This window comes from Oryctolagus cuniculus, chromosome 11, assembly GCF_964237555.1.
Source record: "Oryctolagus cuniculus chromosome 11, mOryCun1.1, whole genome shotgun sequence".
In the NCBI taxonomy this organism is placed as follows: domain Eukaryota; kingdom Metazoa; phylum Chordata; class Mammalia; order Lagomorpha; family Leporidae; genus Oryctolagus; species Oryctolagus cuniculus.
The window spans coordinates 23,424,381-23,439,678 of NC_091442.1; the positions used below are offsets into that span (position 1 = coordinate 23,424,381).

The following is a 15,298-nucleotide window of genomic DNA, read 5'->3' on the forward strand; positions in this document are numbered from 1 at the left end:
CTCTGCCTTTCAAATGAGTAAAAATAGAGTGCAGTAAAATAATTAGAACGCTGAATTTTGAGCACTTATTCCTTTGTTTCTAACAAACTATTTAATTGTAAACATATATAACTTAATTTTTAATACTGGCCGTGTTTAAAGTGGCAAAATTCTTATCCATTCCTCAATCATCTCTAGTGAGTATACAATCAGCACTTTTTTTTTCAGACGAGGAACCTGAGGTGCAGAAAGGTTGAGCAATTTGTTGAAGGTCATTAAGCTAATAAATCTGAGTAAACTCCAAAATATATCCTCGGAACGCAATACAGTGACTAGTAGTTCGCATTCAATAAAGTTGAAGAATTACTAAAATACATTTTTTAAAACCACAAAGGGTAAACATTAAAACATACACACAATAGCGAAACTAACATCTCTAAAAGATTGCTCTCACAATCCTAACTTTCTTAGCTTCTACTTTCAGCAGCGCTTAGCACCTGAACGATTTTACCCTTCACCTGTGCCCAGAGGCGGTGGCGCCCAACTCTACAACAATTTTGAGACGACCCGCTTCCCGTCGTCCCGCCCTCCCCGCCGCAAGGCTTCCTGGGAGTGGTAGTCCTCAAACCGGCAGCTCCCGCGGTAGCTGCGGCGCGCGCCCGACCGCGGAACTACCGCGGGTGGCGCGCAGGGCGCAAGGCTCTTCCGCCTCGCTTTTCCCCCGCCGCCTGCGCGCCCGCCCCAGATATCATGGCGGCTCCCTTGGCCCTGGTTCTGGTGGTGGCCGTGACCGTGCGGGCGGCCTTATTCCGCTCTAGTCTGGCCGAGTTCATTTCCGAGCGGGTGGAGGTGGTGTCCCCTCTGAGCTCTTGGAAGAGAGGTGAGGCCACGGGCTAGAGTCGGCGGTCTGGCCCGGCCCCAGCTGCCCCGGCCTCTCTGAATGGGCGGCAGCAGCAGTGGCCGCTAGCGCGTGGTTCTCGTGGAACGGACGGCGCTTGGCGTTCTCGGGGACCTGAGGGCGGGGCTGTGGAGGGGAGCAGGTGTGGGGCTGGTGTCTTCAGGTTTGGGCCCGGGGCGCCCGAGCACCTTGAGGGGGCGTGTCCCCCTCGGCGTGCTTAGCGGAGGAGCGTGGTCCGCGGGAAGGGTTGGGATAAGGATGGGGTTCTTGTGGAATTTGCGAACCACAGTCGCCAACGGTGACCCACGGGGTAGGGGCTGGTGTGTGAGCGGGGCGAGGACGAGGAGGCAGCCGTGTCCAGGCGAGGAGCGTGTCCGCGAGTGTGCGTGGACCCCCCTCGGGCTGGGACTTGCAGCGCAGTTTTCTTACTGTTCCTTCTTGTTTCATGAAGTTCTTCAGTAGACATTGTTTTACCCTAGCGCCTAGAGTGAGACACAGAGCTTGGGTTGAAGGAGCCACAGGTTAGTGGGGCAGCAATCGTATAGTAAGACTAGCTTATGGAAAGTGTACTTCCTGTGTGCACCAGTACCACCTTTGGTTTTCTGACGCTGAATAAACTGCCCCTCCTTTTCCAGTTTCCTGGGGATATGAGATCTCAGCTGATCCTGGAAGGACATGGGACTTGGAAAGGGGCGTTAGAGAAATAGGGGAGTTCCAGGTAGCAGAAAGTAAACAGAATCAAGAAATGGTCCAGGATATGAATGCCCAAAGCAGGGGAGTAACTAGAAGGGGATTAGGTTGGGGCTAGAGTTTGATAACTAAAACAAACTTGTTACTAACGTGCAATATATATACACTGGACATATAATAAGTATATGGCTCAACTGAATTTCTATGAACTGTATACCCATGTAGCCAGGTATTAAGAAGAGCGTTAGCAGCACCTCAGAAGTCCCCTCTTTATTCTTGGCCTTTAAATGCTAGAATTTTAAATTTTATTTAAGAGGCAGAGGGGGAGAGAGAGCAAGAGTGAGCTCACACCCATCAGTGATTCATTATCCAAATGCCCATGATAGCCGGTTAGGCAATCAAAGTCCCCCATGTGGGTAGTAGGGATCCAGTTATTTGAGCCAGTATGCTTCCTCCCAGGCTCTGCATTGGGGAGCTGGAGTCAGGAGCCAGAGTGGCTGCCAAACCCAGGCACTCCCATGTGGGTCATAACTGCAAGGCGAAATGCCCACCTTGAACTGCTATGGTTTCTGATGCTCTCCCATTTTTTTTTTTTTTCGACAGGCAGAGTGGACAGTGAAAGAGAGAGAGAGAAAGGTCTTCCTTTGCCATTGGTTCACCCTCCAATGGCCGGCGTGGCCGGCATGCTGCAGCCGGCGCACCGCGCTGATCCGATGGCAGGAGCCAGGTACTTCTCCTGGTCTCCCATGGGGTGCAGGGCCCAAGGACTTGGGCCATCCTCCACTGCACTCCCTGGCCACAGCAGAGAGCTGGCCTGGAAGAGGGGCAACCGGGACAGCATCCGGCGCCCCGACTGGGACTAGAACCCGGTGTGCTGGTGCCGCAAGGCGGAGGATTAGCCTAGTGAGCTGTGGCGCCGGCCTCCCATAGACATTTTGAAATGGGGAATGGCATAGTGAAGGAGTGTTTTATGAATAGTTATAGTTAGGGTATCCAAAAATACTGTCTATCAGGTACTGTGGTAGGCCTGCTATGTACCTTTTCTCATTCCGCCCTCACAGTAATTCTTTGTGGTAGCTAGTGTTATTTTCTCCATTTTACAGATGATGAAACTGGGATCTAGAGAGTGTTATTTGCCCAGGTTCCCCAGTTAGTGAATGGTAATAGAGATGGTAGTAATTCCTGTGTCAGGTGCTAAGAGCTTGGAGTTGACTTTTGGGGAGAGGGTACTGTATCTGTAAGTACCACTTGACTTCAGCATATACTTTAAAAACATTTTTAAAAGGTAATTTTATAAAACCCCCAAAGTGGGGAGAAAGCCTCAAGAACATAAAAGGTAAGCATTCAGAAAGTACTGAAGTAGGAACGCTTCTTATTTCACACAACATTTTGGATTTTTGGTGACCAGTTCTTTGAGTGAACAGCTCTGGATCCAAATAGATTTTGATTGGCTGTAACAGGGACTGATTTTTAAAAAATGAGAATAATAGTTGGAGGGGATGATTATCGTGTTCAAATATCTGAAGGTTTTAGGTTCAGTGTGTTCTTAAGATGATTGTTCTTCAAAGAGCACGACAGAAGTTTGATTGATTAGGTCAAATATCGATTTTTTTTTTTTTTTTTTTTTGCCACTTACCATGGTCAGTCTCTGGAGAGGACGCAGCTGCACCTGAAATGGGGAAGAAAAGGATATCCCATAGGAAAAGCTAGGGTGCAGTTACCAGAAGAGGGTAAAACTGATGCTGGGTTTCAGAAACAACAGATACCCGTTTATAGAGGAAAGAGATCTTTTCTGTGTCACTCTTGTCTACAGACCTATCAGTTTATTTGAAAGCTGAACTAAAACATAGATGAATTTCCTGCTTGGTGAAATACAAGAATGGGCTTCTCAGTCCAATAAAAATAATAAGAATTAACACTGACACAATGTTTTCTACATTCCAGGCACTGTTCTAAGCATTTCGGGTATGATAATAAATTAATTTACTGTCTGTAATTGCCCTGTGATGTAAATATTGTTATTCACTCCATTTTATAGATGAAAAAATTAAGGCACAGAAAGACTAGTCACTTGCCCAAGATCACATTGCTAATTTTTTTTTTTAAAGATTTTATTTATTTATTTGAGAAATAGAGTTACAGACAGTGAGAAGGAGAGACAGAGAGAAAGGTCTTCCTTCCGTTGGTTCACTCCCCAAATGGCCACAATGGCCAGAGCTGTGTCAATCCGAAGCCAGGATCCAGGAGCTTCTTCCAGGTCTCCCACGTGGGTGCAGGGGCTCAAGGACTTGGGCCATCTTCTGCTGCTTTCCCAGGCCACAGCAGAGAGCTGGATTGGAAGTGGAGCAGCCAGGACTAGAACTGGCACCCATATGGGATGCCAGCGCCGCAGGAAGAGGATTAACCTGCTGCGCCACAGTGCTGGCCCTGCTAATAACGTTTTATGTGAAGAGTTTACAATCTTTAGGTGTGGCTATTCCACCAGAGTTCACTATATACTGTTGTGGTTAGAAATTTGTCAGTAATAATATTGGGACCTTTGTGCTGTATTTTGGTCTTTCCTAAGTCTTTGACTTAAGGGTTTGGAATTGATTCAGGGTGGAACTGCAGCTATCCAGAACCCACTTAATTCAATTTAATTTAATTTAATTTAATTTAATTAGTTTATTTGAGAGGCACAGTTACAGAGAGAGGAAGAGACAGAGAGCAATCTTCCATCCACTGGTTCACTCCCAATTGGCCACAACGGCTGGAGCCAGCCTGATCCGGATCCTGGAGCCAGGAGCCAGGAGTCTCCTCCAGGTCTCCCATGCGGGTACAGGGGCCCAAAGACTTGGGCCATCTTCTGCCGCCTTCCCAGGCCATAGCAGAGAGCTGGATTGGAAGTAGAGCAGCCGGGACTTGAATGGGCACCTATGTGGGATGCTGGCACCTCAGGTGGCGGCTTTACCTGATATGCCACAGCACTGGCCCCAGAAACCCGCTTCTAATATAACTGAGAGTCAGGATCAGAAGGATTTTTTTTTGTTAAGATTTATTTTATTTATTTGGAAGAGTTACAGAGAGAGGTGTTCCATCATCCAGATGACTGCAATGGCCAGAGCTGAGCTGATCCGAAGCCAGGAGCTTCTTCCACGTCTCCCACGCAGGTGCAGGGTCCCCAGGACTTGGGCCATCTTCCACTGCTTTCCCAGGCCATAGCAAAGAGCTGGATTGGAAGTGGAGCAGCCAGGATTTGAACTGGCACCCAAATGGGATGCTGGCACTGCAGGCTGGGGCTTTAACCTGCTGCGCCACAGTGCTGGCCCAATTTTTTTTTTGGGCCCCAATTAAAAAAAATTATTTATTTGATAGAGTTATGAAAAGAGGGAGAGACAGAGAGGTCTTCAATATAATTAAAAAATAATTATAGATTCTTTGGGCTTATTTTTAAGTTTTTTTTTCCCCTCCAAATTAGCTTTTTGTCAAACTGATTTTACAATGTTTTCAGCAATGTATTATGGAAACATTTTTTAAAAGATTTTATTTTATTTTTATTTTTATTTTTTTTGACAGAGTGGACAGTGAGAGAGAGAGAGACAGAGAGAAAGGTCTTCCTTTGCCGTTGGTTCACCCTCCAGTGGCTGCTGCGGCCGGCGCACCGTGCTGATCCGATGGCAGGAGCCAGGTACTTATCCTGGTCTCCCATGGGGTGCAGGGCCCAAGCACTTGGGCCATCCTCCACTGCCTTCCCGGGCCACAGCAGAGAGCTGGCCTGGAAGTGGGGCAACCGGGACAGAATCCACGCAGGTGCAGGTGCCCCGACAGGGACTAGAACCCAGTGTGCTGGCACCGCAAGGCAGAGGATTAGCCTAGTGAGCTGCGGCGCCGGCCGAGAAGTAGTATTATAGCCAGAGAGAAGGAGAGACAGAAAGGTCTTCCATCTACTGGTTCACTTCCCAGATGGCCGCAACAGCAGGGCTGGGCCAGGCTGACACCAGGAACCAGGAGCTTCTTCTGGGTCTCCCACACTGCAACAGGGGCCCAAGCACTTGGGCCGTCTTCTACTGCTTTCCCAGGTGGTAGCAGAGAGCTGGATGGGAAGAGGAGTAGCTGGGACTTGAACTGGCACCCATATGGAATGTTGGTGCCACTGGCTGAGGCTTAGTTTACTATGCCACAGCACTGGCCCTGGGAACATTGCTAGATAGAATTTGGTGGCCCTGATTATTCTTTTTTTTTTTTTTTAATTTTTTTAATTTGAGAGGCAGCGGAAAGTTCACATCTGCTGGTTCACTTTCCAGATGCCTGCAGACAGCCAGGGCTGGGCCAGGCTAAAGCCAGGATCCAGGAATTCTATTCAGGTCTCCCATGTGGGTGGCAGGGAGCCAAGTAGTTGGCCATCATTTGCTGCTTTCCTAGGCTCGTTGGCAGGAAACTGGATTGGAAGCAGAGCAGCTGGGACTCAGACTGATGCTCCCACATGGGATGCTGGCATTACAAACAGTGACTTTAAGCCTCCTGCACCAGAGTCCTGGCCCCAGTAATAATTTTTTCCTAATGTTTTTACATGAGATTGACCTTTCTCCTACATCAGTTATCTGTGAATACAGTGCGGTTTTTAATCATCCAGATAGCAGAACAATGTTTTAGGCCCTCAGCAGAGAATAGGTTAACCAGCTCATTGCTGTATCATATCAACAAAAGCACAGCTGAACTTACAACTTAGACAATTTCTTGCAAGTTGTGCAGTCTGTCCTTCAGCTACGTATCAAAACATCTCCCTCTGGATGAAACTAGGCTTTTGGCGGATGTTCCTGAACAGCCTCACGCTGGTTGCCTGTAGCGTGGCTTGTAGTGCTCTGTGGTAGGATGCCGTTGGCTTAGAGATGCCTTGTCAAGCACCTGACACATCCTCTCCTCGAGTCTCCAGGAAAGCTGACAGTGACGGGTGTACTAGCCTGTCGCACAGCCGCTTCTCCTGTTGTTGCTCCTTGAGCGAAGTTTCTTTCTAGTCCTGATGTAGGGACCGCTTAGAATTGTTTTGAGCGGCTGGCTTTGTTTCTCTGTGGTCGCCACAAACTGTTAAACTGATGAAGTTTCCTTCTTTAGAGCGAGAATAGAATGTTTAAGTCATATTTATGGTCCCTTCATTACAAATACAGGGTTTTTGAATAGGCATTATAATTTTGATTTTGTTTTTCACTTATTTATTTCTGAATAGATTAAAAGGTTTAATCACATTTCAGAAATGGTAAGGGCAAAGGTTACATGATTAAGAGGCACCTTTCTACCCCTTTCTTAGAGCTGCTCAGTTCTGTGTGCTAGAGGCAGCCATTGTAATCAGTTTCCTCTGTGTCCTTCCAGACATTTTATGCATTTGTATGCACATATGTTCATTTTATAGATTTTTGTAACTCCATTTTATTTTTTTTATTATGCCTGTCACCTACTTTAAAAAATAATTTCCTTGTAATTAAAAATATTTATTTGAAAGGCAGAGTTACAAAGAGACAGAAGCAGAGAGAGAGTTCTTCATCCACTGGTTCACTTCCCAGATGGCCGCAATAGCTAGAGCTGGGCTGATCTGAAGCCAGGAGCCTGGAGCTTCTTCTGGGTCTCCCACGCGGGTGCAGGGGCCCAAGGACTTAGGCCATCTTCCACTGCTTTCCCAGGCCATAGCAGAGAGCTGGATTGGAAATAGAGCAGCCAAGGCTTGAACCAGCACCTATATGGGATGCTGGCACTTCAGGTGGTGGCTTTACCTACTATACCACAGCACCAGCACCAATTTCCGTGTTTTTTTTTTCCTTCTAAATCTTTTTTTTTTTTTTTTTTTTTTTTTTTTTTGGCAGATAGAGTTAGAGAGAGAGAGACAGAGAGAAAGATCTTCCTTCCTTTGGTTCACTCCCCTAATGGCCACCATGGCCAGCACGCTGCGCTGACCTGAAGCCAGGACTTGAACCGGTGCCCATGTGGAATGCCAGCACTGCAGGCTCCTAAAATAAATAAATCTTAAAAAAAAAAAAATTAACCATCTCTGAGTGATAAGGTTGCAGAAGATGCTCAGTTTATTTGATCTTTTCTTCATTTTTTTAATCTTCAGCAATGAGCATGAATTATTTTATAATAGTTTTTTTTTTTTTTTTTGAAAGGCAGAGTGGACAGTGAGAGAGAGAGACAGAGAGAAAGGTCTTCCTTTGCCGTTGGTTCACCCTCCAATGGCCGCCGCGGCCGGCATGCTGCAGCCGGCGCACCGCACTGATCCGATGGCAGGAGCCAGGTGCTTCTCCTGGTCTCCCATGGGGTGCAGGGCCCAAGGACTTGGGCCATCCTCCACTGCACTCCCTGGCCACAGCAGAGAGCTGGCCTGGAAGAGGGGCAACCGGGACAGAATCCGGTGCCCCGACCAGGACTAGAACCCGGTGTGCCGGTGCCGCAAGGCGGAGGATTAGCCTAGTGAGCCGCGGCACCGGCCTTTTATAATAGTTTTTAAAAACACGGAAATTGGGGGCCGGCGCCATGGTTCACTTGGTTAATCCTCCCCCTGTGGTGCTGGCATCCCACATGGGCGCTGGGTTCTAGTCCCGGTTGCTCCTCTTCCAGGCCAGCTCTCTGCTGTGGCCCGGGAGGGCAGTGTAGGATGGCCCAAGTGCTTGGGCCCCTGCACCCGCATGGGAGACCAGGAGGAAGCACCTGGCTCCTGGCTTCGAATCAGCGCTGTGGCGGCCATTAGGGGAGTGAACCAATGGAGGGAAGACCTTTCTCTCTGTCTCTCTCTCACTGTCTGTAACTCTGTCAAATAAATAAATAAATAAATAAATAATAAAAGTTCATTGATTAAAGCCACACATATAATCATGGCCAAAACTGCATGGATAAATTCAAATCACAGTTATAACAGACTAAATTAAAATTCTATACAAAATGTCTATAAAAAAAACTGTTCTCCTTTCCCTTCCATTTGTTTATTAATATATTCAGTTATTCATAATAGTATTTTTAACTTTTTTTTTTAAAAGATTTATATGTTTATTCATTTATTTGAAAGGAAGAATTACAGAGAGGCAGAGTCGGAGAAGCCTTCCATCTGCTGGTTCACTCCCCAAATTGCTGCAATGGCCAGAGCTGCACTGATCGGAAGCCAGGAGCTTCTTCCAGATCTCCCATGCAGGTGCAGGGGTCCAAGCATTCGGACCATCTTGAATTGCTTTTCCAGGCTGTAGCAAAGAGCTGGATTTTAAGTGGAGCAGCTGGGATTTGAAACCGGAGCCCACTGCAGGTGGTGGCTTTACCCACTGTAGCAGTGCTGGCCCTCAGTATTTTTAACTTCAAAGTGTTGTATATAGATATATACATTATATCAATCTGCTTAATCTCCATGAATGAACATTGGGTTTCTTTTTACTTTTTTCAGTATTGTGATCACTATAATGAACCTGCCTCTCTGGGCAGTTGTCCAGTTATTTTGTTGGGATAATACACTGGGAATTATCATTTCTGAGTCAATAGGCAAGCACTTAACAAGTGCATACTGGGAGAGCATTGTGGTGCAGATGATTAAGCCACCTCTTGGGATGCCCACATCTCCTGTCAGAGTACTTGGAATTAAGTGCTGCCTCTGTTCTGATCCAGTTTCCTGCTGATGTGCCTTGGAAGCAACAGATGGTGGCTCAGGTATTTGGGCCCCTGACACCCACATGGGACACTTGGATGGAGTTCCTGGCTCTTACCTCTGCCTGGCCCATCTCTAGCTGTTGCAGGCAATTGAGAAGTGAACCACTGGAAGGAAGATACCTCTTCTTTTTTTTTTTTTTTTTTTAAGAAAGCTTTTATTTAGGCCGGCACCGCGGCTCACTAGGCTAATCCTCCGCCTAGCGGCGCCGGCACACCGGGTTCTAGTCCCGGTCAGGGCGCCGGATTCTGTCCCGGTTGCCCCTCTTCCAGGCCAGCCCTCTGCTGTGGCCAGGGAGTGCAGTGGAGGATGGCCCAGGTGCTTGGGCCCTGCACCCCATGGGAGACCAGGAAAAGCACCTGGCTCCTGGCTCCTGGCTCCTGCCATCGGATCAGCGCAGTGCGCCGGCCGCAGCGCGCCAGCCGTGGCGGCCATTAGAGGGTGAACCAACGGCAAAGGAAGACCTTTCTCTCTGTCTCTCTCTCTCACTGTCCACTCTGCCTGTCAAAAAAAGAAAAAAAAAAAAAAAGAAAGCTTTTATTTAATGAATATAAATTTCACAGGTACAGCTTTAGGAATATAGTGGTTCTTCCCCCATACCCGCCTTCCCACCCCACTCTTGTCCCACCTCCTACTCCCTTTCCCATCCCATTCTTCATTAACATTTGTTTTTGATTAACTTTATGTATAGAAGACCAACTCTATACTAAGTAAAGATTTCAACAGTTTGCACACACACACACAGTCACACAGACACAAAGTATAAAGTTCTGTTTGAAAGCAAGTTTTACAGTTAATTCTCATAGTACAACTCATTAAGGACAGAGAACCTTCTTGGGGAGTAAGTGCGCAGTGATTCCTGTTGTTGATTTAACAATTAGCACTCTTATTTATGACGTCAGTGATCACTCGAGGCTGTTGACATCAGCTGCCTTTTGAGTCCACAAACTCCCTCAGTATTTAGACAGGGCCATATGCAAAGTGGAAGGGAAGCTATCTCTCTAGTCTGTCATTCTGCCTTTCAAATAAGTAAATTAATAAATGAATCTTTAAAAAATCATTCTCAGGGCTCAGTATTTGCACAATAAACAAACTTGAAATATATGGTAATACAGAAATTTATTTAAAGTGCATATTTCCCTGGGGCCGGCGCTGTGGCGCAGCGGGTGACATCCTGGCCTGAAGCACCGGCATCTCATGTGGAGACCCAGCTGCTCCACTTCCGATCCAGCTCTCTGCTATGGCCTGGGAGAGCAGTGTGGGATGGCCCAAGTCCTTGGGCCCCTGCACCTGCATGGGAGACCCGGAGGAAGCACCTGGCTCCTGGCTTCGGATCAGCGCATCTCTGGCCGTTGTGGCCAATTGGGGAGTGAACCATTGGGGAAGACCTCTCTCTCTCTCTGCCTCTCCTCTCTTTGTGTAACTCTGACTTCCAAATAAATAATCTTTAAAAACAAAATAAAGTGCATATTTCCCTGTAGAAAAGTTATCCAAATGTCATTAAAACAGACAGCATATGAGACTGACTGCCCATTTCCACATTCTATGGCTAACATTTCTTGCCAGCTTCCACTTTGTGTTATTATTTTTTGCAGTGGGAGCTGAATATACATAATCAATCACTTTTGAGTGGGTGGAAGTTAGAAGGGGATAGTGTAGCTATATCCATGTGGTTCTCACCGTGACCACTGTCCTTCAGGGTAAAGGGATGCTCTGCATGGAAGAGTTCCTCGTCTTCGGAAACGCTCCAGGCGAGACTCAGAGCCGCTTGCTGGGGATGCGGTAAAAGGGATCTGTTAAATTCTGGGCTGCTGCTTGGTCCTGGGAGTGTCTCATAGTTCAGTTTATGACCATCTATTCGTGTCTTTGAAGTCTGAGTGATTTTAAATATTTTACTTTTCAGTGGTTGAAGGCCTTGCACTGTTGGACTTGGGAGTGTCTCCGTATTCTGGAGCAGTCTTTCATGAAGTAAGTGTTCTTTTTCTGTTTTCCAGATATTAAGAGTAGTTTACAGGCTCAGATACCAAAGCCTAACTGCTGTTTTGTACAAACATTTAAAAATATCCACTTTTGAAAACTATATTTAGAAACAGTCCTTTTTTAGATGTGCTGCATGTAAGAGGTTTCACAATTGCAGTGGAAATGATCCAGATTAAGATTGTAGTTGGGGGTGGGGAACAGATGAGGCCTCTGTAGAAGTTACCATTTTTAATGGCAAGTTGTAAATAATTCCCAATCCATAAATAGATTATGTGTTTGTTGGCTGTAATCAGTTCTTTGGAACATGGTTTCCCATGGAAAATGTGACAGCGGTGTTGGTTCCATAGAAATCTATGAAAATTTACTTAATCTATAAAATTAATTCTTTTTTTAAAACGATTTTATTTATTCATTTGAGAGGTAGAGGGAGAGGGAGAGGGAGAGAGAGAGAGAAAGGTCTTCCATCCACTGGTTGACTCGCCCAGCAGATGTTAATGGCTGGAGCTGAGCTGATCCGAAGCCAGGAGCTTCTTCCAGGTCTCCCACATGGGTGCAGAGGCCCAAGGACTTTTGACATCTTCCACTGCCTTCCCAGGCCATAAGCAGAGAGGTGAATTGGACGAGGAGCAGCCAAGATGTGATCTGGCACCCATTTGGGATTCTGGCGCTGCAGGTGGGGGCTTAGCCTACACCACAATGCTGGCCCCATAAAATTAGTTCTTAATAATAATAGGGGGCTGGCGCCGTGGCTTACTTGGTTAATCCTCTGCCTGCGGCGCCGGCAGAGGATTAATGGGCGCCGGGTTCTAGTCCCGGTTGCTCCTCTTCCAGTCTAGCTCTCTGCTGTGGCCCTGGAAGACAGTGGAGGATAGCCCAGGTGCTTGGGCCCCTGCACCTGCGTGGGAGACTGGGAGGAAGCACCTGGCTCCTGGCTTTGGATCGGCGCAGCGGCCATTAGGGGAGTGAACCAATGGAAGGAAGACCTCTCTCTCTCTCTCTCTCTCTCACTGTCTAACTCTATCCGTCAAATAAAAAAAAAAATACAAAAAATAATAAAAAGAAAACCAAAACTAACAAAACAAAAAAAACTCTTAATTAGTTCATTATCATCTCTATTTTTTTAAAGATTTTATTTATTTATTCGAAAGTCAGAGAGTTACACAGAGAGAAGAGAGGCAGAGAGAGAGGTCTTCCATCCAATGGTTCACTCCCCATTTGGCCGCAATGGCTGGAGCTGCACCGATCTGAAGCCAGGAGCCAGGAGCTTCTTCCAGATCTTCCACACGGGTGCAGGGGCCCAAGGACTTGGGCCATCCTCTACTGCTTTCCCAGGCCATAGCAGAGAGCTGGATCAGAAGAGGAGCAGTTGGGACTAGAACTGGCGCCCATATGGGATGCCAGCGCTTCAGACCTGGGCGTTAACCCACTGCGCCACAGCGCCGGTCCCACCTTTATTATATTTTTAAGATTTTTTTATTTGAGAGGCAGAGTTACAGGAGAGACAGAGATACAGCAAGAGAAAGATCTGTCTACTAGTTCACTCCCCAAATGGCTGCAACAGTTAGGGCTGGGCCAGGATGAAGTCAGCAGCCAGGAGCTTCTTCCAGATCTCCCGCAGGGGCCCAAATACTTGGGCCATCCTCTGCTGCTTTCCCAGGTGCATTAGCAGGGAGCTGGATTGGAAGTGGAGCAGCTGGGACTTAAACTTGCGCTCATTGGGATGCTGGTATTGCAGGCAGTGGCTTAACCTGCCATGTCACAATACTGGCCCCTCACCATAGTCTTTTTTTTTTTTTTTTTTAAGATTTATTTTATTTTTATTTGAAAGAGTTACAAAGAGAGGTAGAGACAGAGAGAGAGGCCTTCCGTTGCGCTGGTTCACTCCCCAGATGGCTGCAACAGGCGGAGCTGCACTGATCTAAAAAGAAAGCCCTGCAGGGGCCGGCGCCGTGGCTCACTTGGTTAATCCTCTGCGGCGCCGGCATTCCATATGGGCCCTGGGTTCTAGTCCTGATTGCTCCTCTTCCAGGCCAGCTCTCTGCTGTGGCCCGGGAGAGCAGTGGAGGATGGCCCCTGCACCTGCATAGGAGACCAGGAAGAAGTACCTGGCTCCTGGCTTCGGATCGATGCAGTGCCGGCTGTAGCAGCCATTTGGGGAGTGAACCAAAGGAAAGAAAACCTTTCTCTCTCTCTCTCTCTTTCTCTCTTTCACTATCTATAACTCTGTCAAAAAAAAAAAAAAAGCCCTGCAGGTCCTCCTCAATATACCAACCACATTTCTTTCCTTTTCTCTTTCTATTTTTATTGACCGTATCATTTTACAGTAGAAGTCTTCTTATTTGACAGTTTACCTCCTAATTTATTTTTTAAAGATTTATTTTATTTTATTTGAAAGAGTTACAGAGAGAGGTAGAGTCAGAGAGAGAGGGGTCTTCCATCCACTCGTTCACTCCCCAAATGGTCGCAACAACCAGAACTGAGCTGATCCAAAGCCAGAAGCCAGGAGCTTCTTCTGGGTCTCCCACGTTGGTGCAGGGACCCAAGCATTGGGCCATCCTCCTATTGTTTTTCCAGGCCACAACAGAGAGCTGGATGGGAAGTGGAGCAGCCGGGACTCAAACTGGTGCCCATATGGGATGCTGGCACTGCAGGCTGGGGCTTCAACCCACTGCACCACAGTGCCAGCTCCTTATTGCCTAATTTTTAAAAAAAGATTGTTTATTTGAAAAACAGAGTTACAGAGAGAGAGGGAGATAGAGTCAGGGACCTTCCATCCCCTGGTTCACTTCCTAAGTGGCTGCAGTGGCCAATGTTAGGCCAGGCCAGAAGTCAAGAGCCTTGAACTCCATCTGGGTCTCCCATGTGGGCATCATCCACTGTTACTTGCCCAGGCCCATTAGCAGGGAGCTGGAATGGAAGCAGAGCAGCTGGCTTGAACCAGGTGGGGGCATTACAGGCGGCAGCTTAACCCACTGCACCACAACACCAGCCACCTACATTCTAATTTTTATAATTATCTACTTATCTGCCTTATAATACTTGGAGAACAATTTTTTTTCTTTTCTATCTAGTCCTTCAAAAGCATTCAACTTGGGCCTCATAGAAATAGCAGCTGTCTTTTGCATTCGTATTTTGTTTTCTTTATATTAAGATCTAATCAAGGCCGGTGCCATGGCTCACTTGGCTAATCCTCCGCCTGAGGTGCCAGCACCCCGGGTTCTAGTCCCGGTTGGGGCACCGGGTACTAGTCCTGGTTGCTCCTGGCTTTGAATTGGCGCAGCGCCGGCCATAGCGGCCATTAGGGGAGTGAACCAATGGAAGGAAGACCTTTCTCTCTTTCTCTCTGTCACTGTCTATAACTCTGTCAAAAACAATCTAATCAAACCACGACAAAAAGAACTATTGGCAGAAACAGGAACAATTTAAGAGACTCTTAGTAAGCACATATTTCAATTATAGGGAACAGATGTATGTAGGCATGTCAAAGAGCAGTCCACTAACCACAGGGTACTGTGTTTTCTAGACGTAGTGAGAACTCCCTGAGAGTTCTGACTTCCTCTCATTATGCTAATACTATATTCTCTATTACCCTGATGTCTGCTCACGCTATGTCCTCTTTATGGAGGGCCACTCTCCCTTCTTCTTCTTCTTCTTCTTCTTCTTCTTTTTTTTTTTAACATTTACTTATTTATTTAAAAGGCAGAGTTAAAGAGAGGGAGAGACAGAGAGAGATCTTCATCTGCTAACTCACTCCCTAAATTGCCACAGTGGCTGGTGCCAGGCCAAAACCAGGAGCTTCTTTCTGGTCTCCTGCCTGGGTGCAGAGGCCCAAAGACCTTGGCCATCCTCTGCTGCTTTCTTAGGCAAGTTAGCAGTGAGCTGGATTGCAAGTTGAGCAGCTGGAGCTTGAGCTGGCGCCCATATGGGATGCTGGCACTGCAGACTGTGGCTTTAACTCACTGTGCCACAGTGCTGGCCCTTCTTCCCTCTATTGTTGACTTTATTATTCAGATATTAGCTCAGGATTTACCTTCTCTAAAAAGCCATCCTCATCACCTTAGACTAGGTTAGATTCCCTCCTGTATCTTGCAAAAAGT

The 15,298-nt window shown here is 47.0% G+C and overlaps 1 protein-coding gene across 3 annotated transcripts in view; it reads left to right on the forward strand.

The window, feature by feature from the left end:
* Window positions 1–645: 645 nt before the first annotated feature.
* The window catches only part of PIGU (phosphatidylinositol glycan anchor biosynthesis class U), a 113,119-nt gene continuing 98,466 nt past the window's right edge, over window positions 646–15,298 (forward strand). For 2 of the 3 annotated variants that reach the window (XM_002710794.5, XM_070051934.1), the window contains exons 1-2: window positions 646–859; window positions 11,125–11,189. In XM_002710794.5, coding sequence (XP_002710840.1) covers window positions 730–859; window positions 11,125–11,189 — 195 coding nt within the window. In that variant the 5' untranslated portion in view covers window positions 646–729. Of the gene's footprint in view, window positions 860–1,290; window positions 1,399–11,124; window positions 11,190–15,298 lie in introns of those variants that run through there. The other variant, XM_070051935.1, reaches the window with a different exon arrangement.